The 21,268-nt window shown below is 40.4% G+C and overlaps 1 protein-coding gene across 1 annotated transcript in view; it reads right to left on the bottom strand.

Moving 5' to 3' along the window:
• large1 (LARGE xylosyl- and glucuronyltransferase 1) overlaps positions 1–20,555 on the bottom strand; it is a 57,682-nt gene extending 37,127 nt beyond the window's left edge. Inside the window, exons 1-3 of the mRNA XM_031731400.2 lie at positions 19,352–20,555; positions 6,077–6,263; positions 761–1,059 (exon numbers count right to left, since the gene is read on the bottom strand). Coding sequence (XP_031587260.1) covers positions 761–1,059; positions 6,077–6,182 — 405 coding nt within the window. The 5' untranslated portion in view covers positions 6,183–6,263; positions 19,352–20,555. The remainder of the gene's footprint in view (positions 1–760; positions 1,060–6,076; positions 6,264–19,351) is intronic.
• Between the last annotated feature and the right edge of the window lie 713 nt (positions 20,556–21,268).

The following is a 21,268-nucleotide window of genomic DNA, read 5'->3' as shown; positions in this document are numbered from 1 at the left end:
CCCAAATTTGTCTCTAGTGCCAACTATATTAAGTGAAGCTTTTCCAGTTGTAGAACAGACAGCATCTCGTTGAGCCAGTGTTCAAAACTGGGTTGGGTAGCTGACTTCCAAGTCAGTAGGATGAGTTTATTTGCCACCTCCATCCCAAGGTGCACAGCCATCTGAACATAGAGCGACAGCTGATGTGACCCTGAGGAGCATCTAAATATTGCCAGATTTTGATTTGGAGCAATGTTACAGAAAAATGATCCAGAAAACCACTGAAACACTGCAGACCAGAATGCGGTTAAGAGTGGGGCAAAACCAGAATAGGTGGGCAAAAGACCTCTCAGCCAGTTGGCTTCTGTCACATACAAAGGATATTGAGGGAAATATGTGATTCAGCATAACTGATTTGAGGGCTCTTTAATCTGTGGATCACAGTGCGTTATGATTCATGGCAGGACACTGATACTGTGTCAATGAGTGGATCACAACATGGATATATTAAAGCTTACATTATCAAGCCTCCTCACAGAGTCATATCTCGGTGAGGAGGCCAGCAATTAACTAGAGGAATAGGCTAAAATATGCCTAAAGGCATCCTGTAGTAGGCAGTCATACTATGCTAACAGTGCTGTGGTATGTGGAAACATCTTTCAAGGTCATACTGCATTACTGAGCAGAAACTTTGAATGGTCTGTTGTGGGTGGAACACTGTAGTATTAGAAACCCTGCTTATGAAACCTGCTAGGACAAATATACATTAAACATATCTCACCTCACACTTATCCACCACTGGGTGCCGGACACAGTCTGAGCTATTACCCACTGTAACAGCTTTCTGGCTCTCATTGTCACCTGTGCCTTCCTCTGAATGTGTTCGGCTTTGGTTGCCACGATGATTATTGCTCGGATGCTGTGCAGACGGGCTCCTAGGTGGACGGCTAAGTTCTCGGCGCAGCGCCCGGTTCTCTTCTTCCACCACCCGAACCCGCAACTCTAAGGCCTGCCGTTCACCAGCTCCGCCCACTGGGGTGGATGAGAGGGCTTCCAATGGAGAAAGAGGGAGGGGCTTCACTGTGGAATTATAACAGGGAGAAACTGATTTAACATGATTAAGAACATCAGTGTCAGTGGCCAATATATATGAAGTTGAACACTATGGGTTGGTCAGTGTGGGTTTTTCTATACAGAGAAACCACTGATATGAAACGTCACTGCACAGAAACAAATCTAAATTGAGGCAGGTAAGTAGCTTGTCCAAGAAGAGGTGTGTCAAGTGTATAAGGCTAGAGCTTCAGCTGTTATTTATTCTTATTCATGGCTCATACCCATGGCTCCACCATGGACATATCTTATTAATCTGGAATGGTACAACAGAAACATATAGTGCTGTGCTACGTAGTGCAGTTGTAGGCTTGATTTAGGAGTGGTACGACCATCTTCATTCTTCAGCACAACCTGAACTTTGTTGGACAACTTTCTTTCATTTCTGAGGATTTTTTAATGTGTGGCCAGTGCCATTCTCTATGCTGTTGCTTGCTGGAGCAGCAGGTTGAGGCTCCCAGATGCCAACAGACTCAATACACTGAACCTCAAGGCCAGTAATGCTCTGGGGATGGAGCTGGACTCCCTTAAGGTGGTGTCGGAGAGGCGGATGTAGTCTAAGACAAGGACAATGCTGGACAATACTTCCCACCCACACCATTACCTGGCCAGTCACAGGAGCATGTTCAGTGAGAGACTGAGATTACCCATAATGCACCACTGAACAACACAGGAAATCATTCCTCGCTGTGGCCATCTCCCTGTACAACTCCTCCATCTAATGTACAGTACATAGTGCAATAGCTGCACCCTTTTGCACATCCTCTACAGTGAAAATAACAAATAAAGTTTTTCAGGTTAGAGTAAAATATCGGTCATATATCTAGTCTTCACAAATAGTTCTTTGGATGTTTCTGCCTTTTCTTCCAGTCTCTGTCAAGATGATCACACACTGCTTCAACAATGTTGAAGTCTGCATTCTGAGGAGGCCAGTGAGCAGCAGATCAAATTATAAATGGTTTCAAGTGCACATTCAGACCTGTGAGACTCATTTAGACACTCAGCCATTGAGCCATGGCTCTGTGCTAAATAAAGACATTACTGCATCTCTGCCATTCAAAGGCACTTTGTATATAGTTTATTAATTAATAACTGACATATGAAATGTTCTCACAGGCCAGATTGTATCGTGTGCCAGCAGTGGCCCATGTGCCGCATGTTTGACACCCCTGTCTTAATTCAAATCAGTTCACTTCAATTTCATTTAGACAGCACCAAATCACAACAGTCGCCTTGCGCTTTATATTGTGAGGTAGACTCTACAATAATACATACAGAGAAAAACCCAACACACAGTGAGTGAGAAAGGTGACTGAAGAAGAAATACTCAGTGCATCATGGGAATCCCCCAGCAGCCTACACCTACTGCAGCATAACTAAGGGAGGATTCAGGGTCACCTGATCCAGCCCTAACTGTACATATATATTTAGCAAAAAGGAAAGTTTTAAGCCTAATCTTAAAAGTAGAGATAGTGTCTGTCTCCTGAATCCAAACTGGAAGCTGGTTCCACAGAAGAGGGGCCTGAAAACTGAAGGATCTGCCTCCCATTCTACTTTTAAATACTCTAGGAACAACAACAAAGCCTGCAATCCGAAGTGAAGTGAAACGAATTCTTTAATGGGGGGAGATGTCATAAGGTAATTTAGATAAGATGCCTGATTATTTAAGACCTTGTATATGAGGAGCAGGATTTTGAATTCCACTTTGCATATCATGCGAACAGATCAAGAGGGGACTCCATCGCCGTTGCTCTTTGTGGATTACAGTCACTCAAGACCAAACTGGTCACTCTTGGCCTCCCCGCTCTTACATGTGCCTGGATAAAGGACTTTCTCACTAACCGGCCCCAGACTGTAAGACTCGGCCCTCATCTCTCCTCTACTCGCACGCTGAGCACCGGCTCCCCACAGGGCTGTGTGCACAGCACTGACTTAGCCCTCCTATATATCAATGGTGAGTGTATGGAGATGGTCCACACCTGCCAGTTTCTCGGTGTCCTCATCACCGCTGAGACCTCCTGTACAGACGACATCACAACGGTCGTCAAGAAGGCCCAGCAGTGGCTGAGGGTCCTCAGGAAGTGCAGAGGGTCCTGAGGGTCCTCAGGATGTACAAAACAGGATTCCAACCTACTGCTGACCTTCTACCGCTCATCCATTTAGAGCCTGCTGACATACTGCATCACAGTATGGCACTAAGGCGGATAGAGTGAGGCTTCAGAGAGTAGTCAAGGCAGCACAGAAGATCATCAGCTCCGCTCTCCCCTCCCCGATGGACATTTATTCCTCCCACTGCCTCAGCAGAGCAACAAACATTACCAAAGACAGCTCCCACCCTGGTTTTGACCTGTTCAACCTGCTTCCCTCAGGAAAGTGCTACAGGTGCATCAGCACAAAGACTGAAAGACTCGAGAACAGTTTCTTCCCAAAAGCCATAACCGCACTGACAACACAGTTCCACCCCTTAATCCAAGGACTTCCCTCTATACACAGACTACACAGCTACCATCACCACTGTGTAATACTTAATTTACATGCAATAACCCACATTGTAAATATATAACACTTTATTTTTTTCCGATTTGTATATTTATACATTTTATATTTTTGAATACTCTTCATATGTATATAGTGCTGCAGAAACTGTACCTCACCCCCCCTTCCCCACATGTCTGCACTAAGTAGGAGATCCTCTTTATGTCGCTGTACATCTGTATAGTCACAATAAAAGGCATTCTACTTCTAATATGATTAACTTCCCAGAATGGAGTTGTAAAGGAATTAAATACTTGGAACATATATTTGAAGGAACAGACTTTATTCCATCTGACAGAATAGACGTACAGTATGTGATTAACAAGATTAGATTTTTAGAATAACAACAAATCTATAGTAAAAAAGAAATTTAAACCTAAAAAGTTCAATTACAAACACCATCGAGTGTGCTACAATTCCTTAATCGCAAAACCACTGAATTAGTGACTAAAATATACAGAACACTATCCAAAATAGATGAATCAATATCCGTTCCTATTGCAAAATAGGAGGGGATATTAGTCAGTTTAGGATATCAGTCAGCTTAGACCAAAACTTCTGGTCTCAGATTTGCTTAAAAACCTCTAAAAATTGATTAGAAATCTATTTATTTTAAAAAACTTTTTGGGGGCTTCTTTACAGTTTACTTTATTTCTATGGTGTGTTACATTTTCCTATTAAATTGCTTATCACTACCTCTTTTGTCTTATTACATTTGCTTATCAGCTTAAGAGTCATCTGTGAAGAATTGTACCAACCTGCATGAAAGTGTCTTTACAAATAAACATTGATGTATGTAAGACATTTTAAAGAGCCACATCACTGCTGGATTCATGCTTTGTTCACAAACCAGTTCAAATGGGATCAGCCCAAGGATCATAGCTTCAAAATTTATAAGCACAACAAAAGGCAAATATCCATAAGTTAATTGGGCACAAAGTAAAATGACATGTTTTCTGTCCCCTTAAAACACCAAACAGCCTACACATAACACTGATGGCTTACAGACACGGCTATGAACAATAGAAGAAATCGGTTTGCTGCTCGGTATTCATGCATTGCTTTGGCAATACTGTGAATATGATCAAGCCAATAAAACTATGAAATAAAATGAACTGAACTGAGAGGTAGTGATAGAGTCAAAATGTAAAACTGAATTTGAGCCAGTAGTAGCACATCGGTCCTGTCTCACACATCCGGGCTTAACCTGCAGCCAGACCCTGTCACAGCTTATCACACACCCAGGAACAGCATCCCACCACCAGGAATTTACTGCCAAATCTAATAATTACTTGAAGACCTTGGTGACTATTCCATTATGGGAGTGTATACACATATATGCTCTCCAGTGACTGTGACCCCAAGTCAAAATTACCAATTTAATCATAATTAATAATGTCACTACTGCAGCATTTCAATCCTGTGAGTCAAAGTGATTAAAATGGCTCCAAGAATTTTTGGACATTATTGTCTGGAGGAAGTAATCAACTTTAGACAGGCCTCAGTAATTCATTAACATACCACCTCAGGAAGAAAGTTGGGAGAGAAAGGTCACTTTGTCTACAGGAAATTTGTATCTTCACACCTTCTGGGACAAGCCTCAGGCTTTAATATTAAGGCATGACATGCACTGAAAAGTATGACAGTACTGTACCTTATTTTAATCCCAGCAACCTAAACTTATATCTTTACTATGGATGGCTGTAGCTCAGGGGGTACAGCAGGTTGGTAGTTTGATCCCTGGCTGCTCCAGTCTTCATGCCAAATATCCTTGGGCAAGACACTAACCTAGAGTTGCCCTCTGATGCATTAAATGTGTGTGACTGTTCGATAGAAAAAAATATAGAAAAGCTGCTTGCATAAATGGGTGAATGAGGTAAGTTGTATAAAAGCAATTTAAGTGCTCAGAGTAGAAAAGGACTATATGAGAACCAGTCCAGCATTTTGTTAACATTTAATCAGCTCAACCCCATTTTTGAAAATAGGTAATATTTATCTGTAATTATTTAAAAACTTAACAATGTGTTAAATTTAGAAAAGAATAAAGTCAAAAATAAAATGTTAAAAAAACCTTTTATCATTTTTGGAAACAATGCTCTTTTTGAATTTTAAAACAGCTAGGACAGGAGAAAGTTTCCCAGTCTTACATCATTTGTTTTTAGAAGTTTTTTTTTTTTTTTTTTTAAATCCTGTCCTGTCTGGCAGCTTTTGCAATCAGAATTATGATCTGAATGTGATATTGTACCAAACACAGTTTGCTTTTCCAAGAAGAACTCTATAGGCTCTTCTTGTTCTTGTTTTATGTGTTTATGTATTCATTTCTATTAGTGTTTCTATTATTGTTAGACTGTTTCAAAACGGTCAAACAAACAAACAAAAAAAGACATAGAAACCTAAATAATTTAAAGCCATAAAAGCTGCAAATAACTTTGCCAATACCTATTGTCCTTACCTTGAAAGCTCCCGACTGACAGGTAAAGCCACGTAAGTGCTGGGATGAAGAGCAGGGCGAGGGAGGCCACCAGGAACTTCCGGCGCCCGCGACACATTCCCAGCATCCTCGGGACCAAAGCAGATAGAAAGAGAGGTAAAGTGACCTCTATGTGGGTAGGAGCTGCTGTCCAGGCTGAGTCATAGCACTAAGGGAGAGGAGAGACCAGGACAAAAAAACCAAAAAAACCCCAAAAGAGGTTAGAGAAGAAGCACACATTACACAGTCTACATAGATTGACTATTATAATGATTATTTTTCATTCCTGACGCTGATGATGTTTAAGCAGGTTTACTGATTCAGCTTCAGAAGAAGGTGACAAACCCGACAACTAAGGGATTTCTAGAAAGCATGGCGTCTTGGAGAAGATAGGACACCCTAAAAGCCATGTAATCTGCTCCGTTAGAATTTCATCCAAGTGTGTATGATACACAAATGCCACTGGTGGAGATGTGATATCTGCATACTAAATTTTAAATGAGCGAAGAATGGGTGGTGGCCTGTCACTTTCCTCTTTACATGCTGTGACGTTTACTTACAGCACCAAAGCTATATTGTGTAGGATGAGGAACAGGTTAAAATCTGGGTTAAAATACCCAACCTGTTCCCAAGCAAACAAATGGTTCTGACCAAGCCTGCAATATATGGTGAATAGGACCAGATGACTGCCTGAGAGTAGAAGTAAATCATGACAATAGTTGGCAATGAAATGCATCATTGCCTTGTTAGGAAGCACAGGTTGTGCAAGTGGCTAACATTTCTACTTTCAATTCAATTTATAGCACTACATAATAAAGTGAAAACTACAACAATCAGACACTGGCGACAGTAGGAAGGAAAAACTCCCTTTTAATAGGAAGAAACCTCTGGCAGTACCAGGCTCAGGGAGAGGTTGGGTGTGAGGGGAGGAAGAGAGGAGACTAAGATCAAATCACACAACATCAGATAAAAATGCAAAAGCAGGAGAAAATAAGAGACTACTTGGCATGCTGGCATGAAACTCCACAACACTAACACTTTACAGAACAGGAGCACAATGTGATGGCCAGAAATATGCTGGAGTAGTGGGTGAAGGAGCTATGTCAGGCTGTAAGTAGATTTCATAAAACCTTAGCTGGATACAATGATCTTTGTTTATATTTACTTGTTAAAGGACTTGCTTGGATTAGATGACTGATTTGACTCAGTTTGTCTCTACGAGGTCTGAGTCTGTTTTGACTACCCAAAGCATGAATGCAGGTTCAAACAAAAATAACAGATACAAATGCCATCAATCAGTCGTGGTGGATTAGGTGAGGCTGTTTAGTAACTTTACTGTAATGTCTTAAACATACACACAGCCTGTGCGTATTAGATGCAAAAAGATGACAGCTCTCTTTTAAAGAACTGCAAAGTCTGCTTTAGGAGGCAGGAGGTGAGGAATATCATATTTGTCTGCAAGGAAAATATGGTTCATATGCTACTTTTGGAAGCTTTGCATTTTACACCTCTTAGTTTTCACTCACTCACTATTAAGCTTAAAAGTACAAACTACTTCAAAATGCCGCTTAGCTGGTGGTTTTGATTCTGAGGGGTAAATATGTGACAAGCTGGAGGTGAAACCTATCTACTGAAACTATTGCCATAAAGCCAATGCATAGATTCAAAGTACACATTTGGGTGGCAGCACCTATGAAAACACAGCGGTAAAGGCTCTGGTAAATGAGAAAAGGCTGGAAACTAATTTCTCATCTTTGGGATGGATTTAAGTTACTGTGCCTCAGATGAAGTTGTTATTCTGGTTTAACATATTACACTTGAGTATAGAGCAGATAGAGCACTATGGTACAAAGACAACACTTTTGAATTTGTGTGATTATAATAAGACATAAACCAAATCTCATGTTCCTATCACTGCATCCATTTATTGTATACTATTGCAAATGTCAGATCCAAACATTTAGCAGTCTGTTTAGCTGAATACTTTTGAAAGACTTTTTGACAAAAAACAAAACAAAAACAAACATAAAACAAGATAAAATAAAAACTATCAGACGAAATTATCCAGTCAAACTGTTCTTTTAAAACTTAAACCACACCTTCAGAAATGAAGTCTGACAACTTTCATGTTATTAAATATCACATAACACATCAGGCAGTCAGACACTATGTGACTTTATGACCTAAAGTAATTTACCACAGTCTGTCCATAACAAACATCATGTTCAAACGTAAGTGTCCATAAGTGCACGTGGCACCAGGACTTGGCTTCATCGGGTGATGGCCACCAGCTCGCACTGGAACTGTTTGCAGAAGAATTTGAAGCGGTGGGAATGAGAATCAGCACCTCCAAATCTGAGGCCATTGTCCTCAGCTGGAAGAGGGTGGAGTGCCCGCTCTGGGTCAGGGACAAGTTCCTGCCCCAAGTGGAGGAGTTTAAGTATCTCTGAGTCTTTTTCACAAGTGACAGGAGAAGGGAGCAGGAGATTGATAGACGGATTGGTGCTGCGGTTGCAGTATGCTGTACCGGTCCATGCTGTACCGGTCCATTGTGGTGAAGAGGAGAGAGCTGAATGTAAAAGCGAAGCTCTCAATTTACTGGTCGATCCACTTCCGTACCCTCACCTATCGTTACACAAGCCGTGGGTAGTAACCGAAAGAACAAGATTGTGGATACAAGCGGCAGAAATGGTCTCCCTCCAAAGGGTGGCTAGTCTCTCCCTTAGAGATAGGGTCAGAGGTTCAGCCATCCGTGAGGGGCTCAGAGTAGAGCCACTGCTCCTCCACATCGAAAGGAGTCAGTTGAGGGGGTTCGGGCATCTGATAAGGGTGCCTCCTGGGCGCCTCCTGGTTGAGGTGTTCCGGGCATGTCCCACCGGGAGGAGGCCCTGGGGCAGATCCAGGACACGCAGGAGAGATTATATCTCTCGGCTGGCCTGGGAACGCCTTTGTGTTTCCCCGGACAAGCTGGAGGAGGTGGCCGGGAAGAGGGGGACTGGGCTTCTCTGCTTAGGCTGCTGGCCCCGCGACCCGGCTCAGATAAGCGGAAGAAGATGGATGGATGGTAATTTGACATATTTTAGTTTGATGTAGAGCACAGAGGTTAGAAGTACAATTAGATAATATTAGTTGAAATCCTTTTTCCATTATAACTACATTTGTAGTTGGGGAAGGAATATAGTATCATAGTGTCACCCAGTAAAATTATATAAAGCAAACAGAGTTTGAAATGAAAAGTATTACCAAATCTCTGGGGGGGGTTTTGTCCTTTTTTTTTTAAACATATGGCCTGGGCAATGTAAAGAGTGCAGAGTAAAGTGGAGTTGAAATAGGCTGGGGAGACTTAACCAAGTGTCTCCACAAAATTCTGACAGGCAGGCTATGTATCATTTTATTAGGTCCTTAGCATTTGACCCTTGTGTGATCATAACTCCACTAGATCCTGTAATTTACATTACAAATGCTACACTGAAGAAATTTATTACCATATCCAAATCAGATGTCAGAGGACAGAGTGAACAAATCCAGCTATGCAGGGATCAGAATCAGAATAAGAACACTTTAATAATCTATAAGGAAATTATGTGGGGAAAAAGCAGGCAGAAAAAAGCATTATTTTGAAAAAGCAGGAACACAACACTGGAGAAGGAAAATAGCATACCTCTGTATTTTCCTAGATCATTTGTTGCTAAAATATAAGATGTTGCCATCAAAGTCTTGCAGTGCTGTACGAAAGCAATGACCATGACCGTTTCATAAAAGAAAAGCTGTAGTGTACTGGAATTTTATTTATATAAGAGTTTACTAAGCTTACGGAGTCACACTTTAAATATACATTCATACAGCACTTTATTCTATACACCTTAAGCACTTTATCCACCTGACATCCATGGGCAATGTTAGAATCACCAACATGTATTTGGGAGGAAGCCAGAGTACCTGAAGTAAACCCTACTTAATTTTTGAGATCAGATGAGATTGGGCATGATCATGATGGTATGGCCATAGGCAAGAAAAGACAGTTAAGCATACAGTGGGGGAAATAATTATTTGATCCCCTGATGAATTTGTAAATTTGGTCACTCTACTATATGCAAAACTATTGGTTTGCATATAGTAGAGTGAAATAAGTATTTGATCCCCTACAAGAAAACTGTGGCTCCCACAGATTGGCTGTGTCTCCATGTGGCACACAAATTATAATCAATTAATCAATTTCAGCTACTCTCGATTGCAACTTGTATATGGGTATAAAACACACCTGTCCACAGAATCAGTTTCTTCCATTCCCACCTCTCCACCACCATGGGTAAGACTAAAGAGCTGTCAAAGCAAGACTGTAGAGCTGTACGAGGCTGGAATGGGCTAGAAGACCATCAGCAAGAAGCTCGGTGAAAATATGACGACTGTTGGTACAATGGAAGAATCCAAGAAATATGAAATAACCATCAATCACCACTGGTCTGGAGCTCCTTGCAACATCTTGCTCATGGGGTGAGAATGATCTTGAGAAATGTGGTGGATCAGCTCAAAACTACTCAAGGGACGCTTGGTAATGATCTGAAACCAGCTGGGTCCACAGTCACCAAGAACATCTTTGATAACATGTTACAATCTTTTGGATCATCTTGTAGGAACCACAAGGTCCCCCTGGATCCAGAAGGTGCATAAACAGGCCAAATTTAAGTTTTCCAGTGAACATTAGAATGATTAGAGAAGGCTTGGGAGAACGTGCTGTGGTCAGATCAAACCGAATCAAACCAGATCTGCACTTAGCAGATCCATGGATTCAGTGTCTTGTACAATAAGACCTCTCTGGGTTGAATTTCCCTAGCAGAGCATTGCAAAGAAACAATTAATGTCATTAACCTATTTAGTTTTTTCTTGTTGTGGCTAATTGAGAACCTGGGTTTTGATTGATTGACTGAGAATTAAATTCTTTAATTCTGCGTGATGAACCAGAAATTTCAAAACTTGATTCGTCACTCCATAATACCTTCTTCCAGTCTTCAGTAGTCCAATGGTGTTGTTTCACGGTCCAGGCAAGCCACTTGGCCTTATTCTGACGCCTTAGCAATGGCTTTCTTGCTGCAACTCGTCCTGTCAAACCTGCAGCACGAGGTCTTTTCTTCACAGTTGAAACTGAGATTTTCTGACTATGACCACTATTAAGTTGTGCTTAAAGCTGTTGTCTTGTGAGCCACCTATCACGCAAGCTGTTAACTCTCAGAAACTTGTCCTCTGATTTAGTTGTGCCTTTGGGTGTGCCAGACCTCTTCCTGTCAGACCCCAAAAGGTTGAATCTGTTCAACTGGACATACCATTTTCAGTGGGAAAAATGGTTCGCCACTTATCCAAGTGACTTCTTCAGTCTCAGCTGACTGTGAGTTTCCCCAACCTTATACACAGTACCTTTGCACAGTGACTGAAACTAGTCCAGTTAATGAACAATGGGCTGTGAGGTCAGTTCCTTGATCATTAATATGCAAAGTGTCATGACCATTGATCAACAACCACTGATCAAAGACCACTGATCATTGATCATTGGCCATGAGTATAATAAAATGAACAGAATCAACCTTTTGGGATTTACTTTCCTGGGTGATTGAGGATGCATCAAAACATTTTTTCCATATAGTGTTTTAGCTTGAAGTAACTGCATCTGTTTCCTCTGTAAAGCTGTGTGATTTTAAACTTTATTTCCATTAATGGGGGTAAATATTATTTTGATTACCAAAGGGGTGTAGTGATATGAAGTAGAAACCTAGCATATCGACTTTAAGAGTCAGATCTGAAACTAACATTTGAAATCTGACTTTAAGAAGATGAACATGTCAAAATATAATATCCTGTAAACCCTCATATACTGTGTGAGCCTGGACATGGACATAATGTGTTGTCTCCAAAGTCCACCGTTAATATGAAAAGTATAAGCACATATCACGATGCAAGAAGAAAAGAATTTCTTGTTTATTCAGTGAATGTTTTTGTTTAGTGCTGGCAGGCCAGAATAACAAAATCAATGAAGCAGTGACCAGAAGAGGCTTGTTTGCTGATCCAACATACTTCCCTTTAAGAGGCAGCCTCCATGCTCATTTATAAAGACAAACAGGCATAATCTTGAAACATTATGCATTCGGGGACAAAAGGCGATATCGATTGTTGCCTGATTAGTTTAAGGTTTTTGACTCATTTACTGTTAACATCTGAATACCCAATCCTCAAAGGTGAATTTACTGACAAGATTTTGTGCAGAAGCACTTAATGAAGCTGAAACATCCTCCTGATCCCATGCTCAGAAAATGATCTGAATCATAGCCAGGGGTTGTGCATGCATTTATACACACAGATGCGTGGTCATTCTAAAAGTATAATATTTTTACCTTTGAATTAAGATATAAGAAAACAATAAATAATTTAAAAGTTTAGTTAATAACAGAGTTACAAAGTTAAAATAGTGACTATTATTAAGATTATTTAATATGTGGTGACACTGCCTTCAAACTGATTATTTATATAGTATTTTTTTTCCTCATTTACTCACATTTTATATATTCCATTAATAATCAATTTATATGCCTACAGTCTTGTCAAATTTATGCTAGCACAGTTGTGTTTGTTTGTGGAAATATTTGCTTATGGAGAGATGTCTTGCACCTGTGCAGCCCTCCAAAATTCCAACTTTGCATTGCTCAGTGTAAATGGCACTGTGCATTGGTGGAATGAATGCCAATTAGTTGACAAGTGGCCTGGAACATGGAAGGGAGACCGAGGCCGTTTCTCAATATGCGTATTTGTGTGTACTTGTGTTCTCGTGCACTTGTTATATGTCATCAGTTGCAGACCAAGTACTGTCCCAATTTAAAGTACACATCAAACCAAGTATGCTCAAAATTCCCAGATGTGTTCTCGCTCCTCTCATTCTATCAAGCATGCATCGGTGGTGACTTGTGTGGACCTGGTGCAGCAAATATCTAAGAATGCATTTCATCCAAAACGCAAACATGGCAATGGTGGAGGAGAGTGGCTAAGAAGTTTGAAATATTACTCTCTGTGTAACAAAATAAACTTTTAAGATATTTTCCAGCAAGAATGTAGCTGTGTAAACAAATATCTGCTCGATTTATCAAGACATCACATATTTGCAAAAGTGCTCTAACGTTTTTGGAGATGTCTGTTACCCCACCAGCTCAACAGCTGACCGCGGAGGTCAAGGCTCAGTAGAGCCAGCGAGAACACTTGATTCCCGGCACATCTTTTTGAAATCCTCATGGTCTTTTGCTATTCAGGTTCAACATGAGATAAGTCACTTAGGTAATTTCTAAATCTTATTTCAGTGTTTTATTTGTTCCTGAGCAAATCGGTTTGGCAGTAATTAAAGTTAAAACAGTTCAGTTATGAAGCTTATTTACGGCATTCACACTATTGTGATCCTGTTTCTCTTTATTCTACCTTGTTATTATTCTAGTTTAATTTTAAAGTCTTACTTTGAGATCTGTCAGCATATTTTAAATTGAATATTTCACCCATCATATCCCCCTGATGTAAAAATATGCTGTTCTTATTTAAACAGCTGACTGTAGAACATCTGACTAGTGTTGCTGAATAATGGGGGTTTCCCATACCTGTTTGAAGCGAATGCACATGCACAAAGTAATAATTAAAAAAAAAAGAAAAAAAAAAAAGGCTAATACAGGACCAGGTTCCCACCCCCCAGAGTCAAGCTTCTTGCACGTAATGTCTCCACAGTTATACACTGTAAAAGCTTATAAGGAATCATGAACCCAGCGTCTCTACTAAACATCAAACATGGTGTCAGAAGTTGTGATCTGGTCGTGTCCTAAAGAGCTGCCAACGAAATGCTAAGGCAAAAGTTTTCTCAACACCTTGATGACATAGCGAGCAAGCAACCAGCTAGCGTTGTTCAGCTATCGTATCAAAGGCTAGTAAACATTAATGACCATGTTGGAAGGATTCCGTAGACCAGAAACATTGATGTTCAAAGGAAACACTGCAAAGAAGCGGCATGTGTTCAAGCAAAAATACAATTCATTCATTGTAGCTGCTCATTCAGATAAGGATGCCCGAACTAGAGCGTTCATCCTACTACACTTGGCCAGCTCTGAAGCCATCGAGAAGGAGCGTGTCTTCCTTTACACGTGGAGAACACAGACCAGTGACCAGAGCAGAATCAAGAAAAGACGTGGAATGTCTCAAACGCAAATTCTGCAAACTGTGTAGTGCTCAAACAAACATAACTATAGAAAGGCACAAGTTTAACACCAGAAACCAATGACCGTGATGAGACAATAGTCTTATGTGGACTTGAAAAATAAGGCAGGCAGTTGCAGGTTTCGCCAACAACCTCATCAGAGACATACTCATTTGTGTAGTACATTAATGTACACCTTCCAGATATTGTACAAAAAAGGCTTACATTGCATGATCTGGGAGAGTTTGCAAGCCAAACCCCAACACCAAGGCGTAGGAGATGGACTGTTTAAAATTGTTTTTAAAAATTTACTTTTTTTTTTTTTGCTATTGATATTCATGGAAATTACATGTAAATTGATGTTGACAAAGTGAAATGTTGACCATGTTCTTACCAGTGAAACAGTTCCAGGTTTCAAGTGAAAGGTTAATTTTCAATCTATTGTTAATGCATTATGCTGAAGATGTTGCTGTTAGTCATCAGACATAAGCTAAAGAATAAGATTGTAGAACATCTCACTAGTGTTGTTGAATTCGAAGTGCATGCACGCAATAAAAAAAGAAAATGGCTATCACAGGACCGGGTTCCCACCCCCGGAGTCGAGCTGCTTGCATGTAATGTCTCCACAGTTACACAGTAAAAGCTTATAGGGAATCATGAACCCAGCGTCTTTTCTAAACATCAAACACTAACATTAAAAATATTTTAATTCAGAAGGAAACATTTTCTCCGGGAGCAGAAACAGGATGTTACATGGAGATCCTAAGACTGCTCCAGAAATGATCAAATTATGTTTTAAATATTTGTTCAATTCTCTTCCAAACCCCAGCAGACTATTGTCAGTCTTGAGTGTCTACTAAAATAAAAATAAAAGCATTCTAACATCTCATCTGTTTGTTTTTATTCAATAAGCAGCATAGCTGTATAGTACTTTTATTAAGACAGATTAAGCTTGAGTTTCTGTCATGAAGTGATTGTGCCCAACTGTATTAAGCTTAGACATTATGAAACAGATAAAAGTAAAAGCAAATTTGGCCAAAATGCTTAAAATACCTATTTAAATTATCTGTTTTTTTCTTAAAGAAATCTACTACATCATGTGTCTTTTCAATTGCAAATATTAATCACAGTGAAATTAAGAGGGGATAGCAGTAAAAAACCCTGGAGCTGAGATGTCATCGAGTATACTACCGTTCCAATTGTAGAATGACGATGAACTTACAAAGTGCGGACTAGCGAGAACATAAGTACGGACTTGTGTACTTGAGTATTGAGAAACGGGCAGAGTTTAGCAGGAGTGGGAGAGACAAGAGGGGGAAAAAAACAACAACAAACAAAACAAAACAAAACATTAAAGATTCAAACAAAATTAAAAATGTAATGTATAAAGTAGAGGCAGTGGCTGCCGTGGACAGCTGTCATGGTTTTTGAAACAGCAGCCCTCTATATGTTGTACAATCATGTTGCTATAATTAAAATAGGGAGGACTCTTAATTTTCACCAGCATCACCCTCAGAGGAAAACCTCTCTTTCTCCCCTGTAGGCCCGGCCCAGAAGATGGACAAACCCAGCATTTCATGAACAGTGGGACAGCGAACTTTGCATTAGAAAGTTCGCTGTCCTCAGCCAAGCTTAGACGCTCTGGACTGTTACATAAAAATGCTATATTCACTCCTGTAGAAAGTTATACATTTAAAATATACATTATCCTCTGTGGGTACTCTGGTACGAATGATACTGATTTGCTATTGGCAAAACACAGTTGGGTAGAATTCCAGGTTAAATTTTTTAGTTCAACATATGACAACTTATTATCTTTCACCAGTTTTTATTTAATGTCCTCTTCATGTAGCTGATTACATTCATTGTTAAAAGCAGAAACTGTGCAGATCTGAGATCAGCAGCGTTCTTAAACACCAAACTTACTGTTTATGCTCATTGTATACTGATGACTTTACATTTTGTCTTTAATTTTCTCAATAAAACAGCTGCAGCATTCACTAGCAGTACATGGTACTTTAGCCTTTGTACTTGATTCCATTAGTTACATCTGGCATTATTGCAAATTTACTCCAATATTAAATTAAATGTATTCTGCATTAAGAGTGAAGATACAGGATGATTTGTCTGCTGTCACTGGGTGGTGCTGAGGTCTGAATTTGAGGGCAGCTCCTGTAATCACAATGAGAAAAGAATCATTACAAACTGTCAAATGTGAAGTTTATCTCTGAAATCTGAAATAAAGCTGATATTTCCTTGTCCTCACACACCCGTATGTACGGGTAGCATACGGTAACAGTGATTTCTTTAATCAAAGTAAATTCATTCATGTGCACGGATTAGCTAATGAGCACAGCTTTACCTAAAAGCCAACTGTAAGCTTAGCTAGCTAGCTAAGGACTTTACTGATTAGCTTACAAACACACATTTAACTTACCGAAAAAGTGCAGCAGGATCTCAGGTCCTTCTGTTGATTACTGCAGAACATCTCATGTTGTCAGCATGACACAGTCAGTCATGGTTTTGTAAAGTAAACGCTGGCCCTCCTCTCAGCATCCATGCATCCATCTGCCATTCCCGAACAGAGATAGGCAAGTTTCTCCGTGATTGCAGCTGTTTGTCAGAGCTGTTACGATGACCCAATTGAACAGTATTATGGTCAATGTTCCCTCTAATTTTTCATGTGTCTGAGCAAACACACAAACTCCCTGAGCGATCCCTTGGACCACTGTGAGCGACATCAGACGTGTGCACTGTGGTCACGCCAGCATCTAATCCATCCAAGTTACATGGTTTATTAAAATAATCAAATTACAGCATTTACATTTATGTTAGACTACTTTTAATTAACTGCTTTAGCCCACTTACAATGAAAATTTAAAAAAATCCTGTTCATGACCTGTGTAGTATGTTAACACTATTGGAAGTAAAAATAACTTTAACTCCAATTTTGAAAACACAACTTTTTCTTTTTGTTTTCATAAAGCTCTGACTTGTATTATGAGTCTGTGGTCTGGGAGAGAGTCCTGTAACTCTGTCTGCAAAATACAGTATATAATGACCAATGTTGGGCAATTAATTATATAGTTACTACTTCAAAAAAGTAACTCAGTTTGGCAAACAACAAAGATTTTTGCAGCTATTTTTTTTTTAATGCAGCCAAGGCATTTTTAAATAAACATTTCAAACTATTTACAGAACAATCAGCTGTTCTGCATCAAATCTGATGCCACACAAATTATTTGTGCCACTCCAAAAAATAATTTCTGTCCACTATGAGATAAAGGAGAACAACAGCCTGATACCTGCAGGCCTGACAACAGGAGATGTATCACTCCTGTAACACCTGTAACATTCAGGAGTCGCCTCATTGTTCTGACACACACAACAAAACTATCGACTACACTACACACTAACTACACACTAACTACACAAGATTTGCGCTAAACGTCTCAAATCTCTCACATCTCAGAACACCGCCGTCACTCCTAAAACTTCTTCCGTTTCTTAACAACTAGATGCCACGTTGCCATATCATTTTTTGATTGGTCGACACGGTACTTTTTTCGACCAATAGGAAAGGGTGGGGGGGTTTTGGTGTTGTTTTTGCTCACAGGCGGAGAGTGCTTTCGAGCGTTTTCCTTATAAAACGCCGTTTTTACTGTTTCTTCCCGCAGTAAATATAAACAACGATAATATTCAGGAAGAAAACCAAACATTGCATATATTTTTATCATAACTCTGGTTTTACGTGGCCTATCAACACAATTTAAAAACTGGTATAAAGTCCACACTTTTTCCGTCAATTGTTCCGTCTGTCCTGCTCACATCTCCAATGGTTGTACATGTTGTCATTAACGTGGCTTCACTGCACATCAGCCACGCCGCTTTGCTGGCTAAAACACCGGTGTCGGCACATAAGGACGCTGTCATAGCCTGTCAACGACGTTGATTGGCTGCGTATATACGAATGTGAATCGCATTATTGGCTGGACTATGGGATAAGGTGGCATCGTTCTAATCCCATACGGGAACAGCCAGTCACTTACTGACTAACACTGCAAAACAGAATTGTTAAAGTATTAATTTTAATTTCAATTCAGGTTAGATTTTTTTTGTGCGCAACGCAGATTTTCTGTGCGCAGAGACCGTGCCAGCAGTGCGCAATTACGCACGTGCGCAGCTTAGAGGGAACATTGATTATGGTTATAATTAGAATCAGAGTTATAAGAAGGGAGACCCCTTGAACACAAATCCGCATGACGCAAACTACTAATATGGGCCGAAAGCACATCCTTGGAAAAAATTATCTGAGGAGAATTTTTATTTTTGTTTTACCCCAGTCCCACCTTCTAACATGGAGGAGGCGGGGTTTGTGACCTATACTGTAGCCAGACACCAGGGGGCGATAGAGACCTTTTGGCTTCGTTTTGGGGGGAGCTGTTAGGTCATTGGTTAGAACTTGGATCTTCTTCACGGTAACTGGTTGCGCTGCACATTTCTGACACTGCCCACATCTGACAAAACATGCAGGTAGACGGTCAGTCAGCACCTGCCCACGGACTACCAAGCCCATACTACCATTCAACGAGCTTTTCCCCACCATGACCGTATTCCTGCGTGCAACTGTTGCCGCTGAGCTAGGCAGCTGACGTACGGCTGTCTGTGTGCTCAGTGCCATCACCGGAGGACTGGGAAGCAAGAATTAGCATATCTGAAAAGGAAAGGTTGTTGGCGTTGTTTTCGCAGCTTTCAGTAAGATTAAAAACACTTTTAAGGAGAGGGGACTGAACTTGAACCGTTTACCATCTCCTTCCAATATTTAAGACTGACTTAGAGGAAAATGCCCCAGTTTTTGTATGGGAGGACGGCACACAGTAATTCCGCTGCGCTGTACACATGCTTAATGACCGTATGGAAAAGGGCCTTATAGAAATGTAAGCACAAGGACTTTAAAGGTTATAACAAGCGAAACAGATCGTGGCATAAATACGAGGGTTGTTAGCGTGACCGTGATAGTCATTGGTGAATAATGTCACACTCACCTGATGCAGATAACCTCCAAATGCTGCTTTTATGAGCCCTCGATCAAATCAATACCCAGCACTGAACCCCGTGGCGCTTTTTAAAAAGAGAGCTGAGCCTGCAGCTCAGTCATAACGGTCCTTCTGGCGCAAAATAAGCCCGTGCTCCGTCGCTCACTCGCTCCATCAGGTTGGGATTTTCTCGGGATATTTATGTGGCCCAGCAGCCTTGGCTGTTAGCCCCGGCTACCAGCAGCGACATCTGAGCCTTTCCTTTTGCTTCGGGCTAAATAAAGACTTAATCTCACACCGGTCTGTGCTGCGTCGAAAACACGGCAGCTCCAGTCTCATTAAAACAGCGCCGGCTTCGCGTTTGTGAGAGCAGCAGGCAAGAGACGAACAGCCGCGACGGTCCACAGCGGGAACACGGAGACCCGGTGTCGCTGCTCCGCTCAAGCTCGGCTACTTTCAGATCGCTCCGAGTTCCCAACACACTTTAAAATCCTCCAGTTAAGATATTCCAACATCGTCCGTGTCCTGGTTCTGTCGGAGTTTTCGGCCTCAACATACATAGCAGCTCTTTCTTCCTGACAGGCAGCCAACATCCAATCCCAGCGCTGGATTCTGGAAGTGTGGGAGGATACAAAGGAGTCGATTAAACCGATTGGAAGTCTTGGAATTGACTAACCTACTGATGGGCTGAAGACCTCAGCAGCCCGATTAACACAATCGAAACACAATTGAACCGAAGTACTGAGAAGAAAAAACAAAACAAAAGCTGAGGGTCAGTTTTGAGATTTTTGGGTTCATCACAGTTGACATTGCTTGACCTACCTACCTACAGGCTCTCTGTCAGGTCAAGCAAGGCAAACAACATTTGCCTTGTCATGTCTTCAAATACACCAAAGTCTCTCTCTGTCCCTCCATCTCCTTTCATCTCACAAAGCCTTCTGCCATTGGGATATTTCACCTAAATTCATCCATCCTTTATATCAGTGGCTGCAGCCAGCGATTGTCACTGGAAGAACACTTCCTTTGGATCCCATTGGGAACTGGAGTTTGTCTCGATTTCTCAGGCATGTCCATGTCCTCTAATGGCTGGACCTTGGCCAGCAGCTTTTTCTAGTTGTTTGTACATGCGCAATGGGGATAAATCTCAGATCTTTGACAGGACTTATGGGTGATTAGCATCCAAGACAAGCTGCCACTAGTTCTTCTCTGAGATCAGTTATGAGCCACACTTTGTGTGGAAACAGAGCTAGCATTAGCAAATGCATGATAAGTTTAACTAGCTGTTTTCAATAATATTTTTACGCCCTCTTGTAGATATTGAAAGTTAACCATGTCACAAGGTGCTTAAGTCTTATTTTTTAAAACATATATTTTAATATACTTTTATTAAAAAATAAGATGTATGCCTGTTTTTCTGAGCTCATTAACAGCAGCACCCATATAACACTGATGGGGACCTTTTTCCTACAGAATAATCATGTTCAGTTTTAATAATTTATAATGATAATAATAATAATTTAAGCCGACAGTCAGCATAAGATCTAGCATAAACCTGTCCCACAGGTGTTTTTTGGATCACATATGTATTTTAATTTATTTTGTTATGTTATGATTAAAAACATTTATAATTACATATTTAAAAATCTTAATTGTTCTTCTATAGATGCTACATATTCATTGTACAAGACAAAATCAGTTACAAGCACTATTAGCATCACTGTTTTATGAATTTATTTACAGATTTCAATGACAACACATATTAGTACCACTGCACTAAACATTGTTTAGCAAAATGTATTTACAATAAAACAGTGTACACATAATGACAACATTTAAATGTGACGTTACATATGTGAAACGTCACCAATTGTTTTGAGATCAGCTACTTCAAATATATAATTTGTAACGATTTGAGTGTTATGAAAA

This window comes from Oreochromis aureus, linkage group 15 (assembly GCF_013358895.1).
Source record: "Oreochromis aureus strain Israel breed Guangdong linkage group 15, ZZ_aureus, whole genome shotgun sequence".
NCBI lineage: Eukaryota > Metazoa > Chordata > Actinopteri > Cichliformes > Cichlidae > Oreochromis > Oreochromis aureus.
Note: the sequence above shows the minus strand (reverse complement) of the source record. Positions and strands in the feature narration are given on the sequence as shown.